This window comes from Scophthalmus maximus, chromosome 8 (assembly GCF_022379125.1).
Source record: "Scophthalmus maximus strain ysfricsl-2021 chromosome 8, ASM2237912v1, whole genome shotgun sequence".
In the NCBI taxonomy this organism is placed as follows: Eukaryota; Metazoa; Chordata; class Actinopteri; order Pleuronectiformes; family Scophthalmidae; genus Scophthalmus; species Scophthalmus maximus.
Genome location: NC_061522.1, coordinates 4,842,751 through 4,864,810, shown reverse-complemented (window position 1 = coordinate 4,864,810; position 22,060 = coordinate 4,842,751). Strand labels below are relative to the sequence as shown.

The 22,060-nt window shown below is 42.2% G+C and overlaps 2 protein-coding genes across 7 annotated transcripts; one reads left to right on the top strand and one right to left on the bottom strand.

The window, feature by feature from the left end:
• The first annotated feature begins 5 nt into the window (after window positions 1-5).
• On the top strand, window positions 6-19,079 carry LOC118311866 (proto-oncogene vav). 5 transcript variants are annotated; one of them, XR_004794095.2, is made up of 30 exons: window positions 6-1,235; window positions 1,804-1,899; window positions 2,003-2,119; window positions 4,184-4,300; window positions 6,697-6,755; window positions 7,617-7,682; window positions 7,818-7,926; window positions 8,857-8,952; window positions 9,050-9,118; window positions 9,213-9,316; window positions 9,433-9,532; window positions 10,438-10,533; window positions 10,654-10,722; window positions 10,845-10,931; window positions 11,025-11,110; window positions 11,225-11,360; window positions 11,478-11,587; window positions 12,466-12,567; window positions 12,677-12,771; window positions 12,869-12,888; window positions 13,003-13,039; window positions 13,189-13,325; window positions 14,335-14,400; window positions 14,722-14,753; window positions 15,481-15,591; window positions 16,520-16,607; window positions 16,740-16,869; window positions 17,295-17,446; window positions 17,562-17,717; window positions 17,816-19,079. XR_004794095.2 is itself a non-coding variant. In XM_035635958.2 (29 exons), exons 2-29 carry the CDS (start codon window positions 1,813-1,815, stop codon window positions 17,613-17,615), a joined length of 2,412 nt encoding a protein of 803 aa, XP_035491851.1. In that variant the 5' UTR covers window positions 6-1,235; window positions 1,804-1,812; the 3' UTR covers window positions 17,616-17,819. The 5 variants fall into 5 exon arrangements, 4 of the variants coding, with proteins under 4 accessions (XP_035491851.1, XP_035491849.1, XP_035491852.1 ...); XM_035635958.2 differs by having other exon boundaries at window positions 13,189-13,205; window positions 17,562-17,819; XM_035635956.2 differs by having other exon boundaries at window positions 17,562-17,819.
• Window positions 18,708-21,970, bottom strand: ubl5 (ubiquitin like 5). Of its 2 annotated transcripts, none has more exons than XM_035635984.1 (5): window positions 21,878-21,970; window positions 21,152-21,223; window positions 19,777-19,860; window positions 19,629-19,666; window positions 18,708-19,009 (listed from the first exon to the last, which is right to left on the bottom strand). In XM_035635984.1, exons 2-5 carry the CDS (start codon window positions 21,205-21,207, stop codon window positions 18,966-18,968), a joined length of 222 nt encoding a protein of 73 aa, XP_035491877.1. In that variant the 5' UTR covers window positions 21,208-21,223; window positions 21,878-21,970; the 3' UTR covers window positions 18,708-18,965. The 2 variants fall into 2 exon arrangements, with proteins under 2 accessions (XP_035491877.1, XP_035491878.1); XM_035635985.1 differs by having other exon boundaries at window positions 21,152-21,216; window positions 21,878-21,962.
• Window positions 21,971-22,060: the final 90 nt, after the last annotated feature.

The window sequence follows — 22,060 nt, the reverse complement described above, 5'->3', positions numbered from 1 at the left end:
CGCTCCCCCTCAAACCTGCTGGGTCACTCCGAAAGCCAATCAGATTGTGCGGTGGGCACACGGTGCCCTTTAGAAAACGGCGAATCACAGCGCCGGGATTAACATGAGGTCTCGGGGGGGGGCGCAGGTTGAGGCACGCCACGAGAGAGGGATAGAGTTCAGAAAAACAAGAACATGTAGGACTGTTAGGCAGCTGTCAACATGTCAAGTCAGAGATAGGCATGCGTGCACATCGGTGTGTCTTTGAAACTGTGTGTCTGTCCAGGCAGAACATCAGGAGAGGGGAGGATCTGCAGGGGATATGGGGATGTGTGTTAGACTGACACCTGGTGGTCAGGTAAAAAAGTGACACAGGCTCTTTTTCGTCCCTCAGGTTAAAGGGGCACTCACACATTTTAACACATGCAAGTCAGTTTTTTTCTAAATTATGCAGACGGTATTTGTGTTAATCTGAAACTCCAGAGGAGCGTTGTTGAGTCTCGTGTTTACAGAAAAGTCTGTGATTACGAGGCTGGACGTATGAGACAGTGTTGTATTGTGTTGCAGTGTAGGATCCAGTGATTTTGGATCTTTCTGTGGACTGGGAAGTGTTTTCTAAGTGATTAGTGTCATAACATGAATTAAAAATTGGCTGAATACATTGGTTGAGAGACTGAGCTATGTATTTCAAAAAATAGATATATAGATAGACAGAAAGATAGATAGACAGATTGTCAGCAAGTTGTTAAGTAGAAAGACACCACAACATTAGATCATTTGACCACATTGGAAGTTTCATTGGGGGTTGTCTTAACAATGGGGTTGACCTTGTGACATAATGTATTGTGTACTACACATGCACACTCACGTTTATTGTACAGTATCGTATCTTAATATGTATTATGCATTTACAGACCATATCACATTCAGAGCCCACTCTGTTTTAACAATTTTTACCACTCACGAGCAGCAACAGCTTTGTGTGTATACATTAGTGAGTGTGTGTGTGTGTGTGTGTGTGTGTGTGTGTGTGTGTGTGAATGTGAATGCGACTGTGTGAGCGTGCGTCAGAGGAAAAAGGAAGTTGCGGGACGAAGTTAAAAGCTTTCTACACAGTGCAGCTCTGCAGAACACCCACCACGGAAGAACGGCAGAGCGAGAGAGCGCCCGAAGTCTGAAGATGAGATAATGAAAGGACGACAGGGCGGTGAACATCGAGAGCGACGACACAGAACTGCCGGGAGAAAGTGCTGAAGGTGAGGCCTGACTGTAATGTCTTCCTACATTGATATACCGTCAGAAAGTCTGGCCTTTTTTTCTTTTTTTTTTAAATTTCCCTGGGTTACAAGAAGGCCACAATATTTTACCCTCAAAAACAAAAATGGAGGCAGTGACTGCTCGGTGTTTCGCCGTAGGCCAACGGATTTTCTACTGAGTTGGACGGTTTGATCATTTCCCTGTGCAGATTCTAGTTTACAGAAAACAAGGTCAGGTTTCACTGTGACGGTTTGGTTTAGAGCTTCTTTGTGTGTGTGAATGCTGTAAAAAGTTGTCAAGCCTGATGTTTTGTACGTGTGAATTTCTAATCAATGTAAAGTCGATAAATGGTCTAAAATACATATATACATATTCTTGGCACCTTGTGGAGCTAAGTCATTTTATTTCCCTGAGCTTGTGGGACAAATAAAGGATTACAGTAACTTATCTTATCCTGTTGTCAGGTGAGTAAACTTACGAACTCACAGATTCACTGCTAGAGAGCAATGGTGATTTGTGGTTAATGAGTAATGTGTTTAACAAAATCTCGCCCCTTCTGTTACTCAGAAGAGAAAGATGGAGTTGTGGCGGCAGTGTGCGATGTGGCTGATCGACTGTCGAGTTCTCCCCGAGAACCACCGGGTCACGTGGGGGGGCTCACAGGTAAGACCAGCTGTTTTCTCAAATACAGGCACACACCTGCGCTTGAACACACATTCTGTCTTGGCGCCTCAATTCAATTTTGTGTGTGTGTGTATGCTGAAAGGTGTGTGACCTGGCTCAGGCTCTGAGAGACGGCGTGCTGCTCTGCCAGTTGCTCAACAACCTGCTGCCACAGGCCGTCAATCTGAGAGAGATCAACCTGCGCCCACAGATGTCCCAGGTAACACACACACACACACACACACACACAAACCTTTTCCTGCTCCATTTCCATAGGACATTTCCATAGCGACCAGCAGGCAGTATTGAAGCCCCCGAGGCGGAACGATAGGAAAATGCTGCCCACATCCTGGAGTTTGTGGAGAGAGCGAAGCGGGCGATGATGATGAAGATGAAGGAGAAGAAGAGACCAGGAAATCAACCAGAAAGCGCTGCAAAAAAACTAATCTGATCAAGTTAATCCGCCGTCTGTGAAGGACGACCGAACGAGCACCAGAGGGACACCAGTCCAAACGATCTCAACAAAACACAAAACTTTAGTGATGTGATGGAGATTTTAGCATTGTTATATATAATCTGATTAAGATTATGTGTGTGAAAAATTGCTGACAATGTCGACGATTTAGATCAATGGTTTTTGGGGACGTGAGCTTCGTCTTTCACTTGCCGAGAGTTGGAAGAAGACATCAGTATGTTTCTCATGTCTGCCTAGTGAATATCAAGCCGCTGCCAGCAGCCAAGTTAGCTCGTGTTGTCTTAGGTCATAATGGCGTGTGGTGTTTCCACCAAATGAAAGAGGATGGGTCGTATATCTGGGTGGACAGAGAGACTTAGAAGGGAGACGTCAGCAAAAGAAAAGAAACAAAAAACGAGGCAAAGACGTGAGAGTGACAGAGTGAGAGTGTGGAGAGAAAAAAATGGAAGAGACATGTTCTCACGGGGGTCGGCCCAAACTTCTGAAGGGAGGACCTCGACTGGCGTCCGACAGGACTCGCCGCGATGTCTCAAAGCGCGCGAGTGCACGAGTCGGCGCGCTTCGACAATGTGCAATGTGAAACTCTGGGAAATCCTGTGAGGTCGAGGGTGGTTAAGAAACATCCGGTGATTAACAGAAGGCAGGAGTCCACTCTGACAGATGCCCACACACACACACACACAACATTACATTACATTACACAAGCAGAGGATCGTCCCTGTTCTCTCGCAATAATGTTTTCCACACCGCGGGCCTCTGTTGCACAGACGGACACATGCCTGCATTAACATACAGACTCCTGACAGAGTGATGTGATGTGCGCAGCAGTATCAGTCAGAACTCTGCATTTCCCCTTTTTCTCAAATTAGAGTTCTGCTTTTCCCACTGCTGACCACACACACACACACACACACACACACACAGAGCGAGAGAGAGAGAGAGAGAGAGAGAGAGTCTGGGCGCCTCGTCAGTCGCACTGTGCTCTGTGTGGTTTCTATATTTTAGCTTCAACGTTCTGCCTTTCATATTGCTTCATTTCGTATCAGGTGTTTCGTCGCTGCTGGTGTTCGTGTGTAGTTTCTAGTTCAGCTGTTAGTGGTGACTTTAGGAAGTTCAAAGTTGCCTCGTCATTGGTCGAACAGCAGAACCAAGATTACATCTTTATACAATTCTTGCTTAAGATTTGCATTTTGTTGCCTGTGTTTCTTTTTTTTCTTTTTTTTCCTAATTATCTGTTTGGATGAATATAGAATATTTACACGATAATTATGTCAATGAATGTGTATTGTTTCTGTTTCTGTTGCTGATTCGTCTGTTGACTATTGTTTCTATTAATTCATTGATTGATTGATAGGTATAATGGCATTCATTTGGTAGAGAAATTCCAAAGTGATGTGAAAAATGCCGGTCACTTTAGTTTGCAGAGTCCACGTTGATGTCTTTGTGTTGCTCATTTTGTCTGACTGAAAAAAAAATTATCAATTTGCAGAGGGAAAGCAGCAAATTCCTCAATGTCAGACACTGCAACATTAAATGTTTGGCAAAAAGACGATTGAATTTTTAGTAGTGTCGCCAGTTAATGATCTGTTAATCAACTAATCAATCTACAAAGAGTCTCCTTCCTCATCAGAATTGAGGGTCTAAGAGAAGAGGACGGGTCCCACGTGCTTCACAGATTGTACAGCTCTCGCTTCCTGATTTCGGACTATGCATTGATAAAAGAAGAAATACATTGAATGAATTGCTTGACCAGTAGTTTTAAGCGCCAAAGTAAAAAAAATAATTGTGTTTTATGTTTTTGTTTTTCAGTTTCTGTGCCTAAAGAATATCCGGACGTTCCTGGGAGTTTGCCAAGAGAGGTTTCATCTCAAGAAGAGTGAACTGTTCGAGGCCTTTGACCTGTTTGACGTTCGAGACTTTGCTAAGGTATCGCCCACCCATCCATCCATTCATCCATCCATTCATCCATCCATCCATCCATCCATCCATTCATCCATCCATCATTTCATCCATCCATCCATCCACACATCCATTCATCCACCCACCCACCCACCCATCCATCCATTCATCCATCCATTCATCCATCGATCTAGATGTGAATGCATGTGAATTTAATTTGTGCTGTTCAAAGCATCCAAAACACGCATGTAACTGCGAGCAGCATCTATTTATCTAACGCAGTGCGGTGGTTGTGGGGGAAACACAATGTGCATGCTTCTGCCTGTCATCGTGGCATTAAAGTCAGATGCGCTGCAGCCTGCAGACACCCACCCACGCCCCTAACAGGAAGTAGCATGGTGATTTTCTAATTGAAGCGGCTCAGTGAGCTCATACGTTCGAGACCGTTTTCTTTCGCTTTCGGTGCAGCGCAGCCGCAGAGCTTGACTGTGAACTACAGGAGGTTAGAAGTGTGCGCTCAATTGATTTGTGTGCACAAAGTAAAATGAAGCTGGTGATTCAACAAGAGGTTGAACCCTCACCTTACAACCTATCTTTAGTTTGACACTTGATGTAGTTTACAGCGTGTATTACAGCGTGTGTTACAGCTATGTTACAGTGAGTACAATGTTACCCCGAGCTTCTCGTTTCACTTCACCGCTTCCAGCCAGTCGTCCAGTACAGTGAAATACAGTAAACCCTGTGATCTGTGTAGCATGATCTGCAATGGTGGACGCAATATTCAAAACTTTTATTTTAGTTAAATATAATGGTAACACACTGAAAGCAAGTACAAGTCCTGAAATCAAAATCTTCCTTTAGTAGAAGCATGAAACAAAATAAAGTTAAATCATTCATGGCATTCATGAAAGTTGTGTGTGTGTGTGTGTGTGTGTGTGTGTGTGTGTGTGTGTGTGTGTGTGTGTGTGTGTGTGTGTGTGTGTGTGTGTGTGTGTGTGTGTGTGTGTGTGTGTGTGTGTGTGTGTGTGTGTGTGTGTGTGTGTGTGTGTGTGTGTGTGTGTGTGTGTGTGTGTGTGTGTGTGTGTGTTTAAGGGAAACATTGTGCACATAGGTTGGGAACCACAACACCAAACTGGAAGCTCCAGCTTCACAAGACAGTTATGACAACCTAACAATGGAATCTAATATATATATATAGGAATATAGGAATTATAGGAAGGGAAGTATTTTTACGATACGGATACGAGGGCTGATATATACAATATATATACAGACGAAGAAATTTAAGTGGGACTTAATATTTTACAGTTAATAACAAACAAATGGAAAGAAAACACCATATGGAACCAAATATATAGAACTTGAAAATTACAGAGAAAATAATCATACTTTTTAAAATGTAAAATGTAAACATAAATACCTATCTTTTCTGCATTTTTTAAAAATATTTTCATATCGTCAAACATAAATCCAGAGACCAGTCACGTTGGACAATTTCTATCGGCCTACCAATAAATCGGTTGGGCTCCGGAAAAAACTAAGTTCTGCTCTAATGTGTATTCTTTTTTTGGGACTTTTTCTCTGATCTTTGTTTTCTTATTTGTAAAATGTTTGCATAACTGTACAGGAAATCTGTCCTTGGTGTAACAGCTAGCAACTCATAGGCATTTGAAAAGTGACCCCGCGGCCGCGGCCGGACTCTGCTGGACGCGGATGGTGGTCTGTCAGACAGGCGGAGCTGGGTTCACTGTTTCCCCCACGTGTCTAGTCTTTATGCTATGCTGAGCTCAGCTCTCCTTCTGCTGGTTGTTACCTGACCTTCACCGAAACATGAATAAGCATTATTCTCAGAATGTCACACTTTAAGAGTCACACTAAAGTTATATCACCTTTTTTTTTTCCCCCCTCTTACCTTCTGCTACAGACTTCACTTCCTGTTACATCTTTCCTCCTCCTCCCTCTTTCTGGGACAGAAGTAGAAAAATGTAATTGTTCAGCAGCCCTGACCGAGACTGAGAAGTATAGTCTTTACTTGGACAGTATATTTATTGTGTATCACCGCGAGATGATCTTGAAGAGGGAAGTCATAGTTCGTTGACAACATAAAGTAAAACGGTGATATTCAAACTCAGTAAAACTCGTCGTTTAGTCAGAAAAATAAACATCAATCGGGTTTCACATGACGCGATCTGTGACACCTCCGAGTTTGTTTCTGGTATAATTGCTACAGCAAACATCGCTCGTCATTGCGATACTGTACTTCTCATGTGAGCAGTCAAACAGAATGAGAGTGAAACCAGGTTCTGGGGGAGAATGTTGAAGTTGTGAAACAGCCCTTTGCAGTGTGTCAGTGTGTCTCTCTCCTCCGTATTATGGGATATATACCGACTGCATAACTCTTTTTCTATATGCCTGTGTCAAAGGTCATAGACACTCTGTCCATCCTGTCTCATTCATCGACAGCGATACAAAGAGGACTCCAGTAAGTATAGTCCGCTCCCTCTGTTGCACAACCGAGCTCTTAATAAGACTTCACTGCAAACCCGTAGCACATATAAAAGTGTAATAATATGTGAATTAAAATGCCGTTGAAAACACTTTAAGTATTCATGCGTACAAATTATCTATCACGAGCTATACCCACTTCTTTGAACATATATTTCATATTATTACAACTTGACTTTATTATATTATCAGACTGTCCGTATAGCAGCCTCTGCTTATGGGAACTAGAGTTGTTGACAAATATTTAAATAATGAATGCACATATTAATATATTATTACTGTATTATGTTGTGTGACAAATATTATTTCAATGTTTATATGCTGCAATGTAGGGCTGCAACTTAACGATTATTTTCTCGATTAATCAATTAGTTGTTTGGTTCGTAAAATGGTCAAAAATGTCGATCGTGTTTCCCAAAACCAAAAGATGATGTTTTGATTTTTCCACGCACCAAAGATATTTAGTTTTACTGTCATAGAAGAGCAAAGAAACCAGAAAATATTCAGATGTAAGAAGCAGAAATCTGAAATTTTCCCCAAAGAAAATACTTCATAATTAATCGATTATCAAAATAGTTGGCGATTAAGTAAGTCATGGATTAATCGATTAACTGTTGCAGCTCTAAAGACATTCACGATACAACTCCCGTAGTGTTGAGTGCAGTTATGGCTTTTGGATAAAAACTGTTTCTTAAACCCATAAAAACTGCTTGAACCGATTAATCGATTATCAAAATAGTTGGCGATTAATTTAGTATTCGATTAAATAAAAATATAACATAATCAATCACCTGATAACAGTATTCATAACAAACGCACTTTTCTTTCCTTCGTCCAGGCCTTTTCCCCTGGAGGAGTGCGCTGCTGACGATGAGATCTACAGCGGCCTGTCGGACCAGATAGAGTGAGCTTTTCTTTTCTTTTTGATAATGTTACGATAAAAAACTTGAAGTAGTCCCAGATAACATCCAAATCAAAAAAAGATTTTGGTCCGCTAATGATGATTCACCGTCCGTCCCCCCACAACAATGTGTTTCAGTGAAACAGTGGACGAGGACGAGGACTTGTACGACTTCGTGGAGGACGAGGAGAACGAGGGCGATGAGATCTACGAGGACCTGATGAGGAGGGATGAACCACCTGAGACTGTGAGTGTTTCTACTTGTTGTGGTTACAATTGGGAATTTGTTTAAAAATGTTTGATATTAGTGAACACTGTACACAGTAACTTTGTGAAGTTATAATGTGTTTTCTGTTGTTTATCTGGCAAAAGAAGCCAGATTCTCACATTTTGTCCGATATAATATCAGACAATTGTTTCTTGGTTCTTTTCAGCTCTTGGCAATTTAGGATACATTTATGGGTACGAACATATTTTGTCAGATCCAAATAGTATTGAGGTTTAATACTCAGCCCCTAATTTCCACCACTTTGAAACATGTCAATTCCTTTTCTTGTTTTATAGACACAAATTTATATACAGTGGTAGAAATATATATTTCTGTGCCCCTCTCCTGTTAATCATCCCACAGCCTCTTACAATCATTTTGCGACTGTCAGTTTGCAAACCACTTATAAAAGAATTTCACAACGTGTTTCCATCTGCAGGAAAAGCATTACGTGTAAATGTCACAGAACTGCATATTTCAAATTTTGTCTTGCCGTGAGACACGGTGAAGGGAGGGTGTGTGTCAGGAATTAAAAAGGGCAAACATTTTTTAAGAAAATGCCTCTGAAATGTTAAAAGCGTAAATTCAATAAATAATACATGAGTGTTGCTGCAGCATTTTATCATGTTTTTCTTGTCAAATACGAATGCTTCAATGTTGCCACCGTGTGAAGGAAAATGCAAAATAGACGTCATAAATTATTTCATGCCACAGCCAGAAGGAGCAGAAATATCTTAAGTGATCTAAATCATGTAATGTAATTATCATTGTGATGAATGAAGAAAAAGTGGAAGGGTGGTAGAGACATGTTTAAGAAAAAAAATATCAATAATACATATTGTGTCCGTAATGAGCGAAATAAATAAATGGCTACATACTCTCTCTCCAATTGTTTGTGTGTTTGTACAGCAACAGAAGACGGTCATAGACAAACGAGAGTGCTGCCTGCAGGAGATCAGACAGACGGAAGAGAAATACGCCGATACACTGGAATCTATATTACAGGTGAGCACACATCTTCAGTCTGACCGAAGGAGATCCACCACTCACAGACAAGCGTGCGAACGGACATTAATAGGAACATCCCTTCTCTCCTGAGCAGCACTTTATGAAACCACTCGAGAAGTTCCTCCAGGACCAAGACATTGAGAGCATCTTCATCAACATAGAGGTACAGTGCAGGAGGAGATGATCCACACACCTGGTCACGTGTACAGGTTTAACTTCTGGCAGTGGCCTCGTTGACACGTTCTCCGTGTGTGTAGGATTTGGCCTACACCCATCGCAAATTGTTGGAAGAGGTCCGCAGCTCCGTCCTGAAATACGGCGCGAAGAATCTCCACCAGGTGTTTCTGAGCTACAAGGAAAGGTACACAACACGTGCAAGTAAACGCACCTTTTTTTTTCCTTTGTTTTTCCTGCTCTGCGGTAGCACTAGAGATACACGTGCACTATAATTTGTTCACATGTTCTCCACCCCCTCAGGCTCTTAATGTACGGCCGCTACTGTAGTCAGGTGGAGACGGCGACGAAACACCTCGACAAGCTCTCGAATACGAGGGAGGACGTCAGGATGAAGCTGGAGGTGAGGAAGACACGCGCACTCTCGAACGCAGAGGCGTTTCCTGGCTTCTCTGCGACTTCTTAATGTCACAGATATGATATCGCATGATGGGGAATGATTTTCTGATTCTGGAGGTATCTTGGCAAATGTTTTGCAGGCCATGTTTTTGTTGGACTTTAACTTTGACTGATCAGTTACAAAGGTTCATTCATCTGGAGATTCCTCTTCTATGTCCGCGTGCAGGGAAATAGAAATACTTGGTATCATAAAGAGCTACAACAGTTAATCGATTAATTTAGTAATTGACCACTAAATTAATATGCAACTATTTTGATAAAAGATGAATCGGTTCAAGTAGTTTTCATGGAAGAAAAGTCACAATTCTCTGATTTCAGCTTCTGAAATGTGAATATTCTCCGGTTTATTTTCTCTTCTGTGAAAGTAAACTGAATATCTTTGGTGTGTGGACAAAAAAAACCATCATCTTGGGGTTTGGGAAACACAAGATCGACATTTTCACCATTTTATGACATTTTATGGACCAAACAACTAATCGATTAATCGAGCAAATAATCAACAGATTTTCAGTCGATAATGAAAATAATCGTTAGTTGCAGCACTAGTATTATAAACACCATGAAAAAACGGATTCATTCACTAAAGCAGGACTCATGTAAAATGGGCCAAAGTGGATCAATAGATAAGGTTGTAGAGAAAGAGTTTTTTTATTAGGGTTTCTCTGAAAACTTCATTAATTAACATTAAAACACTTAGCATTGAATGGACACCTTTTTTGTTTTGTTTCAGTACTTAATTTGGCCACTAGGGGACATTTTCAGGAAGGTTCAATCTGCCACACAAACATCCTCATTACACAAATGTGGTTTGCTGCAAATGTTCACTTCCGTCTCTTTTCGTCCCGTCAGGAGTGTTCAAAGAGAGCCAACAGCGGACGCTTTTCTCTCAGAGATCTGCTCATGGTTCCTATGCAGAGGGTCCTAAAATACCCCCTGCTGTTACAGGTGTGTGTGCGTGCGCGTGTGTGCGCGAGCGCACCCTTGCACGACATCCCGCTATCTTTTCTCTGCTAGTTTTTACCCAGTAGCTACAGTTTGATGTGGTGTGATTGTGTGTGTGTGCAGGAGCTGGTGAAACACACCACCGACCCAACAGACAAGGAAAACCTACGCACGGCTCTCGACGCCATGAGAGTAAGTTTGTGTGTGCATTTATGTCAAATACTGACTTCAATTTATGACACACAAACATTTATCTGTTTGTCTTTGTGTCTTTTTGTGTGTGTGTGTGTGTGTGTGTGTGTGTGTGTTTCCAGGACTTGGCGCAGTGTGTGAACGAGGTGAAACGAGACAATGAGATCATCAGGCAGATCACCACCTTCCAGTTGTCCATAGAAAACACGGTGAGGTCACAGCTTCCATTTGGAATATATTCATTTATACCAGGTTAATATTTTTGTTTTATTCATCGTCTTCTCCTTTTCTCCTCTCCTCAGACTCAGTCTCTCGCTCTCTACGGTCGCCCCAAGATCGACGGAGAGCTGAAGATCTGCAGCTCGGAGAAAAAGTCTAAACAGGACAGGTGTGTTGTGTGTTGTGTGTGTGTGTGTGTGTGTGTGTGTGTGTGTGTGTGTGTGTCTCTTTCATATGTTAATGCCTAGTATCTGACTTTATGTTGCGTTATCTGCTTGTCCAGGTACGCGTTCCTGTTCGATAAAGCCATGTTTGTGTGCAAGAAGAAGAGCGGAGAGACTTTTGAGTTGAAGGAGATCGTAGAACTGCAGCACTACCAGATACGAGATGAAACCACCGGAGAGAAGGACAAAAAAAAGGTTTTTCCTTTCACTCTTCACCGCTGATTATACTACCAGACAGCGCACCTATAAGGCATCTCTATACAACTGACCGTGTGTGTGTGTGTGTGTGTGTGTGTGTGTGTGTGTGAGCAGTGGTCCTACCTTTTCCTCCTGCTGGACTGCTACGGGAGGTGCGGGTACGATTTATACTTCAAAACCCGAGAGCTGAAGAAGAAGTGGCTGGAGCAGTTTGAGATGGCTCTGTGAGTGAACACACACCTGCGCACATACGATCAACAATTCAAACGGCAACGATGGATGGAGTGTGTAATAATGTGAAAGGAGTCATTTACGGTGACAGGCCCCACAGATTATTATCCCCTGACTTATCCCGCGAGCCAGAGGCTTCGTCGTGTGTTCCACCCGATTCTTCTCTTTCTTTTTCAAATTTTCTAGGCCTCAACTGTTTTGGTTCACGCTCTTAAAAAGCTCTGACAAACCCAATGTACGTCACCTGCACAGCATCGTACTGCAGACAGACGAAACTGGCAACTAGCTGGTGAACTCCGAAAACGGAGTTAAAGAGCCGTCACCGTTGGACTCGACATTTGCCTCCTACGGTGAAACTCGACTCCAGATTCATAATGTTGCTCCATTTCTGCTAGATGTGTACAATCTAGAATGTTTGCTACCACGTCCATGCACCAGCTGACAATGCAAGTGGCCACAAAATGATCAGCTTCTTTTTCATTTCGTAATCCAATGTTTTAGATTGGCTCCAGTCCCTGGCGACCCACAAAGGATATAAGCGTTATACAGTATATAATATTTGATTATTTCAATTCATCCATACGTACATTATGTATTGTAAAACATTAGAAGACAAGCAGAAGCAAACTTGCGTTGCAGTGTTTGCTGATTGCTAAGCAGACGTCGCATGATTTTGGTGATTATGTTATTGGCAATCTGATCGGTTTTTGTGTTTTCCACCGCTGTTGATGTAATCGGTCTCAGAAGAACCACGACGGAGAGCGAGCTGCCACACTTTTCTCACTTTGACTAAATTCAATCTAGCTGCAGGTGTTAAAAGTTCGGTTCCCCGCGGCTCTGGTCTGAAACCCTTTGCGCTTCATGGCTGCAGGTCCAACATGTGTCCGGAGAACTCCACGGCCAACAACCACGACTTCCAGATGCACTGCTTCGAGGAAACCTCCTCCTGCAAGGCCTGCTCAATGCTCCTGAGGTACGTTAGTCCCACGCGCTCTTAGCTCCCACTTTTTAAGAAAAAGAAATGAAAAACCCCACCAGAGGCCTGCCTGCTCCGGCTCAGTGTCTCCGTCTGTCGTCTGCAGGGGGATATTCTTCCAGGGCTATCGCTGCACTCGCTGTAAAATGGCTGCACACAAAGAGTGTTTAGGCAGAGTGTCCGCCTGCGGACGGAACTCAGGTCCGTACACGTGCATGTGTTCAAATGCCACTTATAATCATCGCGATTTAGCAGATTTATCACATATTACGTTCCATTGTCCACTTGAAATTCTCAGATCACTCCGGCACGAGGAAGGTAACACTTCATTTAATCTTTGACATTGTGGTTTTGGATCATTCTTGTGGAGGTGATGGATAAAACACCTGAGGTACGATTTGCTCCAGTCCTGTTGTCTGTTGTTCCCTCCAGAATAAAACGCAGAGATCCTCCGGACATTCCAGCGCTGGTAAGGAATTCACGAAACAAGTCGTTAAACTGCACATTTCATTTGCACTTGTGGTGCAACCCCTCTGAAGTGCTGTCGTCGTCGTCAGTCAGGTCTCCCATACCATCTCACCATCTCCTCTTTCTCCCCCTCCTCGCTCTTGCGCTCAGGATTTCCTAAAATGGAGGTATGTCAGGAGTATTACGGCTTGCCCCCGCCTCCCGTGGGCTTCGGCCAACAGCTTCACCTGTTCAAAGGTGACATTGTTGAGCTGACCCGTGCTGACGCTGACCTGGCATGGTGGGAGGTAACGGCATAAAAACACATTCGAGCAGATACAATACTGGAGGGGGGGGGGCCACACATTATTCCGTTGTGTTTTCAAGCCTTTTTCTTTCTTTTTTTCTTCCTGTGGTTGATGTGTAGGTGTGAAATGCTCTTTTGTCTTTTTCCTCTCTGCATCTCGTTTTTCTATCCTCCACTTCCTCCGTCGTGCACAGCCTCGTCTGTCGGCCTGGATTTTGACAAATAAATCAAACCCCAACGGCTGAATTCCATTTCAGCTGCTTCGGTTTCAGGGTCCTGGTGTAGTTCATTCCGACTTACTGTCGTGGTCTACTGGGACACTTGAATAGAACCGAGTCTTTTATTGATTTCATTAGTAAAACTAATTAGAAGTGTTTGCTGTGGAAACTGCCAATCAGATTACATTTACCTTGTTTCTCATTTTTCCAAATTATTCCATATCATGTTGTTGTTTTTTGGTGTTAGTGTCCAAGCAGTTGCCACAGCGAAGACAACCTTATTTCTCAGTTATGCCTAATTGTCTAACTTTGACAACAAAAGGACTTTTATTCATTCTTTATTCTTCATAGTGATTATTAGGGGGGAAAGAGTTGATTTTAAATGTTATTCAAATGAAAGATCCTTTTATTTACCTCACAACTTCGGTGTGTCTTTGTAGCAAAAGGGCTAAAAACATGCAAAACACGCTGCAACGTGTCACACTGTTGAACTACTTCCTGGTGGATCCACAATATTTAATTACACTTTTACTCTTAAACAGACTATTACTAAAGTCATTGAATAAAAACACACGCAATTCGAACAGTCGTTTTTTTCTTTTATATTTTTATCCATAAATCATCGGTCGTTACAAGATTTTTCTCCATTTACTCAGTGATCGTAAATAAATAACTGCCTCACATCAATATTAGCAGTATCTGAGTAACAATAATTTGCGGATGAAGTTTGTTTCTACTTGACTTGAGCTACCTAGTCCAGCTGTGTGATTGGTTGTTGTGTGTGTCACTCAGGGAAGGAACTTGACCGTGGGTCAAATGGGATGGTTCCCCTGCCAAAAGGTTCAGCCGCACGTCCCCGTGAGTACGATCCACCAGCCAACATGAGCTGCTGAACAGCACGAACCCTGAAACTGAAAAGCTGGAAGTGAAAGGCGTTTTCAAAAAATAATTTTCCCCACGAGAGATCTTAGCACAGGGAACCACAGAAAAAAGACATGGACGTGTTCGGTCTGGTCCAGTGTGTTTTTGTCGGCTTGTGCCTGCTGGCCCCCATTTGCTCAACTGAAACCAACATTAGCAAGTCCTGGGAAGTGAACAAACAGTTACCACCGTGACCACAGAGCTGTGCGAAGTGTTGTGTTGTGTGTCTAACCTCGGTGTGCTCTCTCCCGTTCCCAGAAGCCGACCCCCGACCTGTCCGGCTTCAAGTGGTGAGTATCAGCAGGGACCAGTTTAAATCCCTCGCACACTAGCTTCTTTTTTTTTTTGTCTTTTTCTTTTCTTCCTGTATTGCAGAGCACTGCAACACTGACAGAGGAACGCCACAGAGTTGACGCAGAATAACTGCAGTCACAGTCAAACCAAAAACCAGCTACTGAAAAGCACTGATGCTTTTAAAGCAGCCAGAGACACGCAGTGTATCGTTGTGACACTATTGTTTTACACGTGTAAAATATCCTTGAGTTATTAGTTTCCTGTCGGACAGTCAGTGTTCGAATGACCATTATGTATAAACATCAACAACAGCTTGTGAAAACAGAGGAATTGTCCTTAAAGTCCCCATGTGTGTAGGATTTTAAAAAAGTGTCTCACCTTGGCACCATCTGGTGGTGAAATCAAATATGACACAGTGGACATCTGGATAACTAAACTAAACTGATGTCGTCATGATCATTTGACAGCCACATACACGTTTTACACAAAATAGCCAAACTATCATTAACAAGCCGTATATAATCTTTTATTAAATGGTTTATAACACGCTTAAATGTAGCTTTAAAGCGGATACAAGAGATTGTTAATGTATTTGACAACAACCATACCGCTGATTAAGGTCAATTTCCCTTTGGTACGTCAAAGATTTGTGTTGTATATCCTCATTCAGAAGTCACTCATTTGCTCAAAAGAACACAATTCTGATTCTCACTGTGATTCAAGGTTTGCGGGGAACATGGACCGAACCGCTGCCAAAAACCTGCTCATGCCGCGTTCCGACGGAACTTTCCTCGTGCGGCAGAAAGACGGGGGAGAGTTCGCCATCAGCATCAAGTAAAGTCGCCGTCAGTTCAATCACCAAAAAGAAACTGTTTCACTTTAGGAGATCTAACATACCCAGAACGGGACAAAGCTTTTGGTTATAAAGATTTAAGGCTGACCAACCAGGTAAACAGTGATTTGGTTTTTTGAGTTATTATTCATTTGGTGACAAAATGTGGCCTTGGTTATGTATGATATTAAATAACGACAGTATATTAGAGTGTAAATACAAGTTTTAAGCAACACTTGTATGTAACTATGATTAATCAAATAATTGATTGACAGAAAGTTTTGCAACTGATTCATCGTTTACATAATTCTCCAAAATTCTCTGGTTCTGGCTTCTATTGAATTTATTAAATGTGTCTGCTTTTCTTGGACTTCGATGATAAAGTGTATTCAAAAACAAAATGAGACTAAACCTCGTCAATTTGAAGACGGGTTCTGGGAACTCCCCACGTGCTCTCGGCATTCTTCACAATTTTCTAATATTTGATAGACCAAAGGGTTAAGCGATTAATTAAAGGAAATCTAGAATTAAAGTGCTGAATATAGGTTTTGCCTAAGCTAAGAGGTTTCACTTCCTCTTAAAAAAAACAGGGGAATCTGACCGGTTGCATTTAGTGCGTGTGCTGCCATAAAAATTCCTCTATTGCAGAAGTGGAAAAATCAATTTTAACCTCTTTTGTCTGAACTTTCCCTTTAATGCTATTAAAAGGTTTGCTGCGTTGCGGGCTGGGCTGTGGCTCGGGAGGTTAGGGGGGTTGCCCGCTAACCAGAATGTCTATGGTTCAATCCCTGGTTCCTCATTGGGCGAGACACTTAACCCTAAATTGCTGTGCTGTACGAATGTGTGTGAATTGGTGAATTTGACCTGCACTGCAGAGTTCTACATAAATACAGTCCATTTCATTCATGAAGAATCTCTCTGCTCTGCCAGGTTCAACATGGACATCAGACACATTAAGATCACGTCGGCCGAGGGCCTGTACCGCATCAACGACAAGAAAGCGTTCAAGGGTGTGATTGTGAGTTTGAACACCCTCGCACACTGACACTGTGGATTTACAATTAACCTAATTTCCCCTCTTCTCCGACACGCTCCCCCAAAATCTGCCTTTACGTGTTTCTCGTCCTCTCCTTTTTGCTCCGGGTGTCAGGAGATGATTCAGTTTTACCAGAAGAACTCTCTGAAGGAGTATTTCAAGGAGGTGGACACGACTCTGCGGACGCCCTACAAGCAGCCGGAGCAAAGCAACTCGTCCAGCGACACGCCCAACACCACACCAGGTACAGAGCATCTCTTTCACTTCTCTCACGCTTGATCTCTCCATTTACGACCACGTTTAAAGGAGTAGGTCGGTGTTTTTTGGGGAATTCCATTGCGGTGCATCAAAGGCAGGAGGATTCGTCCATAGGGGATCATGAATGTCTGTTGTCAAGATATTTCAGTTTGGACCAAAGTAAATGAACCAATGACAGGACAACATCAGCAAAAAAAAATCTTCTTACCCGCACCTGTTAAGCTGTAAAGTTACAAATTATGCCTCGTATGCTTAAACCAAACAAAAACTGACATGTAAAAAGAAGAAGTTGTGGTTTTATTGTGTGCCTAGGCTTCATGCAAAGCTAACCGCCTCCGTCTAGTTTTGTATTTGACGCGGAGATGACGGCGGTATCGATCGTCTCATCTAACGTGGGCTCTGTCTCACCAGGGGGCAGCGTGAAGAGTTTCGGCGTGGCGAGGGCCAGGTACGACTTCTCGGCCAGGGACCGCTCGGAGCTGTCGCTGCGGGAGGGGGATACCATCAAGATCCTCTCCAAGAAAGGTCACAATGGCTGGTGGAGGGGGGAGGTGTACGGCCGGGTGAGGAATTCTAGCAAACACCTACTTATTATTGAACACACAACAAAACAACACCAGCAGTTATTGTTTTTCGGGAGTTTCCATGTCTTGACCCGCGTCACTCCTGCGTTTCCAGGTGGGGTTGTTTCCAGCCAATTACGTGGAGGAGGACTACTCCGACTACTGCTGACGTGTCTCCAGAGAAGAGATGTGAGGACCTCCGCTGTATGTGCAGGGGGGCGTTCACGTGATACCGGGGTTTCCACTGAATCGCATTAACCCAAATGCACTTGTGAGTCTGTGTGTGTGCGCGTGAGAGAGCTATGCCGTCACGTTTGAGCTAATGAGTGTCCAGTGATGTGAATAAAACTTGTTTTTGTTTTTTCTCAGCTGATCTGACGATGTCTGCTTTACGTGTGTGAAAGCTCAAACTCTACATCCCAAACCGTGGTTATCAATTTTCTGCAATAAAGCGCATGCACTTCTGGGAAGGTTTTCCTCAAGATTTGCTGCCACTCACCCATAAGAGCATTAAAAGTTGTCGAACCACTGATGCTGGGTGATTAAGGCCTGACTCCGGTTCCTCCCTAATGTGTTGGATGGGGTCGAGGATGTGAGCGAATGTTTCCAAGGGAAACATTTCTGGCTTTGTGCATAGTGACATCGCAATGTTTAGCCTGGAATAAATAATAAAGCCACAAAGCTGGAAGCACGTCACAGTCAAAAATATCACTGTATGCTGCACCATTAAGATTTACCTTAACTGGAGCTAAAAGGTCTAATCTAAACTTCTTCTTTTTTTTTTTTTTTAAATAACACCAAACCAAATATTGGTGGAATAATACTCACAGCTTTTACTCTAGTAAAAGTACCAACATCACAATTTGTCAAATGAATCCATTACAAATTTCTTAAGTAAAAGTATTATTTCACAGTTTTAAATGAATATAAATATTGATGCATTAACATTTATGCAGGATTTTAAGGCAAGTGGAACTTCAATCACCAAAGACTCATGTTAATCGTATGACAGGGACTTTTTTTACCAGCATCACATAATGCTGGTGTATTAGCTTTTATAAGCAGTTAGATTTCTTCCATTTAAAAGAGAAAAAATATGTATTAGTGTAGTCAATAGAGTCAAGTCAATAAAGTGGCAAAATATTGTAATGCTAATGTACCTTGAGTGTGTATTTAGGTACAATAAATGTGTAAATGCAGTCTGTTCCCACACGAGAAAACATTCTAAAGCGCAACAATGACCAGCACTCTGTCTCATAGGTAGGTAAATATCAGCTTTACTTCCAAAATATCAAAACAAAGGTATTTGCAGAACAACAATTCTCAGACATAATTTGAAGGTAAAAATTAAAAGCAAAAACTTTAATCTATGTCATGTCGGTGTGAAACCGCTCCTTCGCCATTTTAGTTGGGTTGTCCAACCATCATGGTTTCCTGCGACCCGATTCCATCTATTCATCTCTATGGTTGCACGTGTGTGTGTGTGTAGCGTGTGTGTAGCATTGTCCTGTGGTCTGGTCTACTGGTAGTACAGCTCCAGGTTCATCCCGTCGTGGATTTCATCTGCACAGGTCGTAGTTAAGTACAAAAGCTCAGGACAGGAGAGACATTATTAAATAAAATATAATTTTTTTTTAAAGTGTGGATTCATGATACAGGTTAATATCCTCAGTTATAAATGTATATAATGTTCGTCAGAGAATGAACAGTGTATAATAATAATAATCTATAATAATGTTACAGACGAATATTAATTATATTAATTGCATTGATGACTGTTACCACTTGAAAAATAAATATGTCATCAGAGTAAAAACAGCCAATTATTTACAAAAACGGTACTTAACGTTTTAGAAACTGGTCGATCTAAAAGGTTTTCCCTTATTGTCCTTTTTGCAGTTATGAAAGTAATGACATTGGTTCTTACACTGGCCATACCAGAATGATAAATAGCAGCTGTGACCTAAGCAAAGGAGGTTATGTTTTCATTAACATTTTCCACCCACCCCGTCCTCAGTTTGCACAATTTATTGATTTCTGGTGCTTAAAATTATGATGCTTTACTTTTCTTTTTAAATATCAAAAGTAAGTAGACCCCTGCAGAAATGTAAAAACTGTTGCTACAGTATCAGCACTGAGCTACAGACACTAAGAGTGGCAGAATAGATTGTTGAAAGGATACAGTCACCCAGAGACACGTGGTCCTTGAATATGGTATACCTGTGGGAGCAGAGGAGGAACATTCAGCTGCCAATAGAAAAGAGCCACAGTAATAAAAAAAAAAAAAAAAGGGCAGTAGGGGCAGAATCCCAGACAAGAGCTCAGCTCACCATTTCTTTAATACAATCTTGTCGTGTCGTGTTCCCGTCTGGGCGGCTATGAGCTTCTTCAGATCTCCAATGGTATCCTGAGGGCTGGAACATAGGAGTTAAGGAAGGAGCTGAGAAGATTCAGAAGCCTGGGGTGGATTCGGATTGTCCTTCCTTCCTATATCATTTTTTCCATCTACTATTCCTTGACCTCAGTTGAAAAAAACATCATGAGGTCAAGGAAAGGTGTAAAGGAGAACTGATAGGACTTAGGAAAAGCCGACAGCGCCGCTCAGAGAATCCGACTCGACTTTCACTATACTACGTCATCATGCGACGGCAGATGTTTATGATCTGTGTCTGTCGTGGTGAAACTACACATTTCCCAAGATGGACTACAAAAAAAACGCAGCGGCTCCATCAGCATGTCTCAGTGTGATTTACCACCGTGTGGCATCAGATGTAAATGATTAAATATTAACAGTACCTTACATGATGATGTCTCTTCTGGGTCATATTTAAGCTCTTCTACTTGAATAGTTAACGTCCGTGCATGGCCTGCCACGATAAACATCGCTACCGCAATGAATTGTGGGGCGTCTATTTCTCCTTTCCTTTCGCTTAGGAAAGTCCAGTGTATCCTATGCTAAAGGAGAAAAGAAAGGAAGCTAAGCTCCTTTCCCATGCTTTTAAAAATCCGAACAGCTCTTATCATGGCTGCCCATGAAATATTTCTGGGTCACTTTAAGAATTTTGGGAAACTTCCAAGGCAAATTTGAAAATACGACCGCACCCCCGTTCTTTAAATGTGGTTTAACTAACCCAGGACGAAGGCCGGGACTGGCCATGGGAAATGTAAGATCATGCCAGATTTGCCTCTTCCAATCGCAGGTGCTGCCGATTGGAAGAGGCAAACCGTTTTTCTGACTGTGCTCGTGTATCATTTACATTTTGTGGACTATTTATTGTTTTCGAAAGTTTGTATGAAAAACTTATTGGAAGTGACGGACAGAACAGTGTAGGTGGACACTAACAAATCAAATGCACACATTCTGAACAAAGCTCAATCAGCAACTTAATCGAGTATTGGACTCGGGTCACTACAGCGGTTCTTCAAATGCGATGGCAGAACCAATTCATTAGTCTTGGATGCATTTATCAAGATAACAGTGCATCTTATTTTGAAATAAGCGACGGGCATCATCACAGCGCTCCGATGATTGACAGCATATTTTTTCTTCAGCTACTAAACCTGACAAACCAACAAGGACGTGGCTGATGCCAAACAGGAGCTTAACCACAGTTGTTAGGCTAATAACATTTCATTTATCTCAACAAATCTTCCATTCTGCCGCTCACACCATTTATATATCTGCACAGTTTTACTGAAGGATACTTGCACTTGACCCGGACTTTCTTGCCCAGACGATCGTTGCAAACCACCTCAATCATCTTCGGTTCCTGTCAGCTGAAGGAAATGAGAGAGAGAGAGAGAGAGAGAGAGAGAGAGAGAGAGAGAGAGAGAGAGAGAGAGAGAGAGAGAGAGAGAGAGAGAGAGAGAACATTTAACCCAAGAGTCAATTTAAACCAATGAAAGACCTGTGTACAAACTAATTTGCCAGTTTATTAGGAACACTTAGCTAAAACTAATGCAGCCTTTACAGCAACAGTCGTGCAATAAATCCTCCATTCATCAAAGGAGGTGTTGATTCATCTGAGATCATTTTGGAGGCATAACATGATACCAAGGGGGGGGGGGTGTGCCTTCATTGATTTATATGTGATGTTAACGTAACGCAGCGTGGATCAACAGTATCACAAGCTACATGCTCCAAACTGACCACACAGTAGAATCTACACCTCAGTAACACACCGAACAACAAACACTAAACATTGAAGCAGATGAATGTATTATAAATACTCGTTATAAGTCAATGTGGAAGAACCGGAAGCGTTAAAACCATGTTGTTTTGTCAAGCTAACTGTGGCTAACACGGTGGCACAGTGTGCAAATAATTGTGCGGAATGCTACAAAGCAGAGACATAAAAGGAGCTGTACGTTTTTTAAATAGCGAGCGTTATCTTAAATATAATTGTAGACTGTTAAAAATGACACTCCTACCTTAAAACGTACAAAATAACAAATACTACGTTGTCGCTTGTATTTTCCAGAACGCACTGTCGCGCTTACCGTAAAGCTGATTTTAGTTTGCGTAGTCGCCGCTCGACCAATTAAAGGTGCACGTCCGTGATTGACAGCCGAAATCAGCCAATGACCGGACCAGAAGAAAAAAACCTTCGAAGG

Bases quoted from the DNA above. Each gene is read 5' to 3' on its own strand.
- ubl5 (XM_035635984.1), bottom strand. From the start codon at position 21,207: ATGATTGAGGTGGTTTGCAACGATCGTCTGGGCAAGAAAGTCCGGGTC. The intron at 19,861-21,151 runs GTATCCTTCAGT...CCTATGTTCCAG, and splicing joins AAAGTCCGGGTCAAGTGCAA to CCCTCAGGATACCATTGGAG. The intron at 19,010-19,628 runs GTATCCTTTCAA...CGACCTGTGCAG, and splicing joins CCACGTGTCTCTGGGTGACT to ATGAAATCCACGACGGGATG.
- LOC118311866 (XM_035635956.2), top strand. From the start codon at position 1,813: ATGGAGTTGTGGCGGCAGTGTGCGATGTGGCTGATCGACTGTCGAGTT. The intron at 7,683-7,817 runs GTGAGCTTTTCT...AATGTGTTTCAG, and splicing joins GGCCTGTCGGACCAGATAGA to TGAAACAGTGGACGAGGACG. The intron at 12,772-12,868 runs GTCCGTACACGT...TGAAATTCTCAG, and splicing joins CGCCTGCGGACGGAACTCAG to ATCACTCCGGCACGAGGAAG.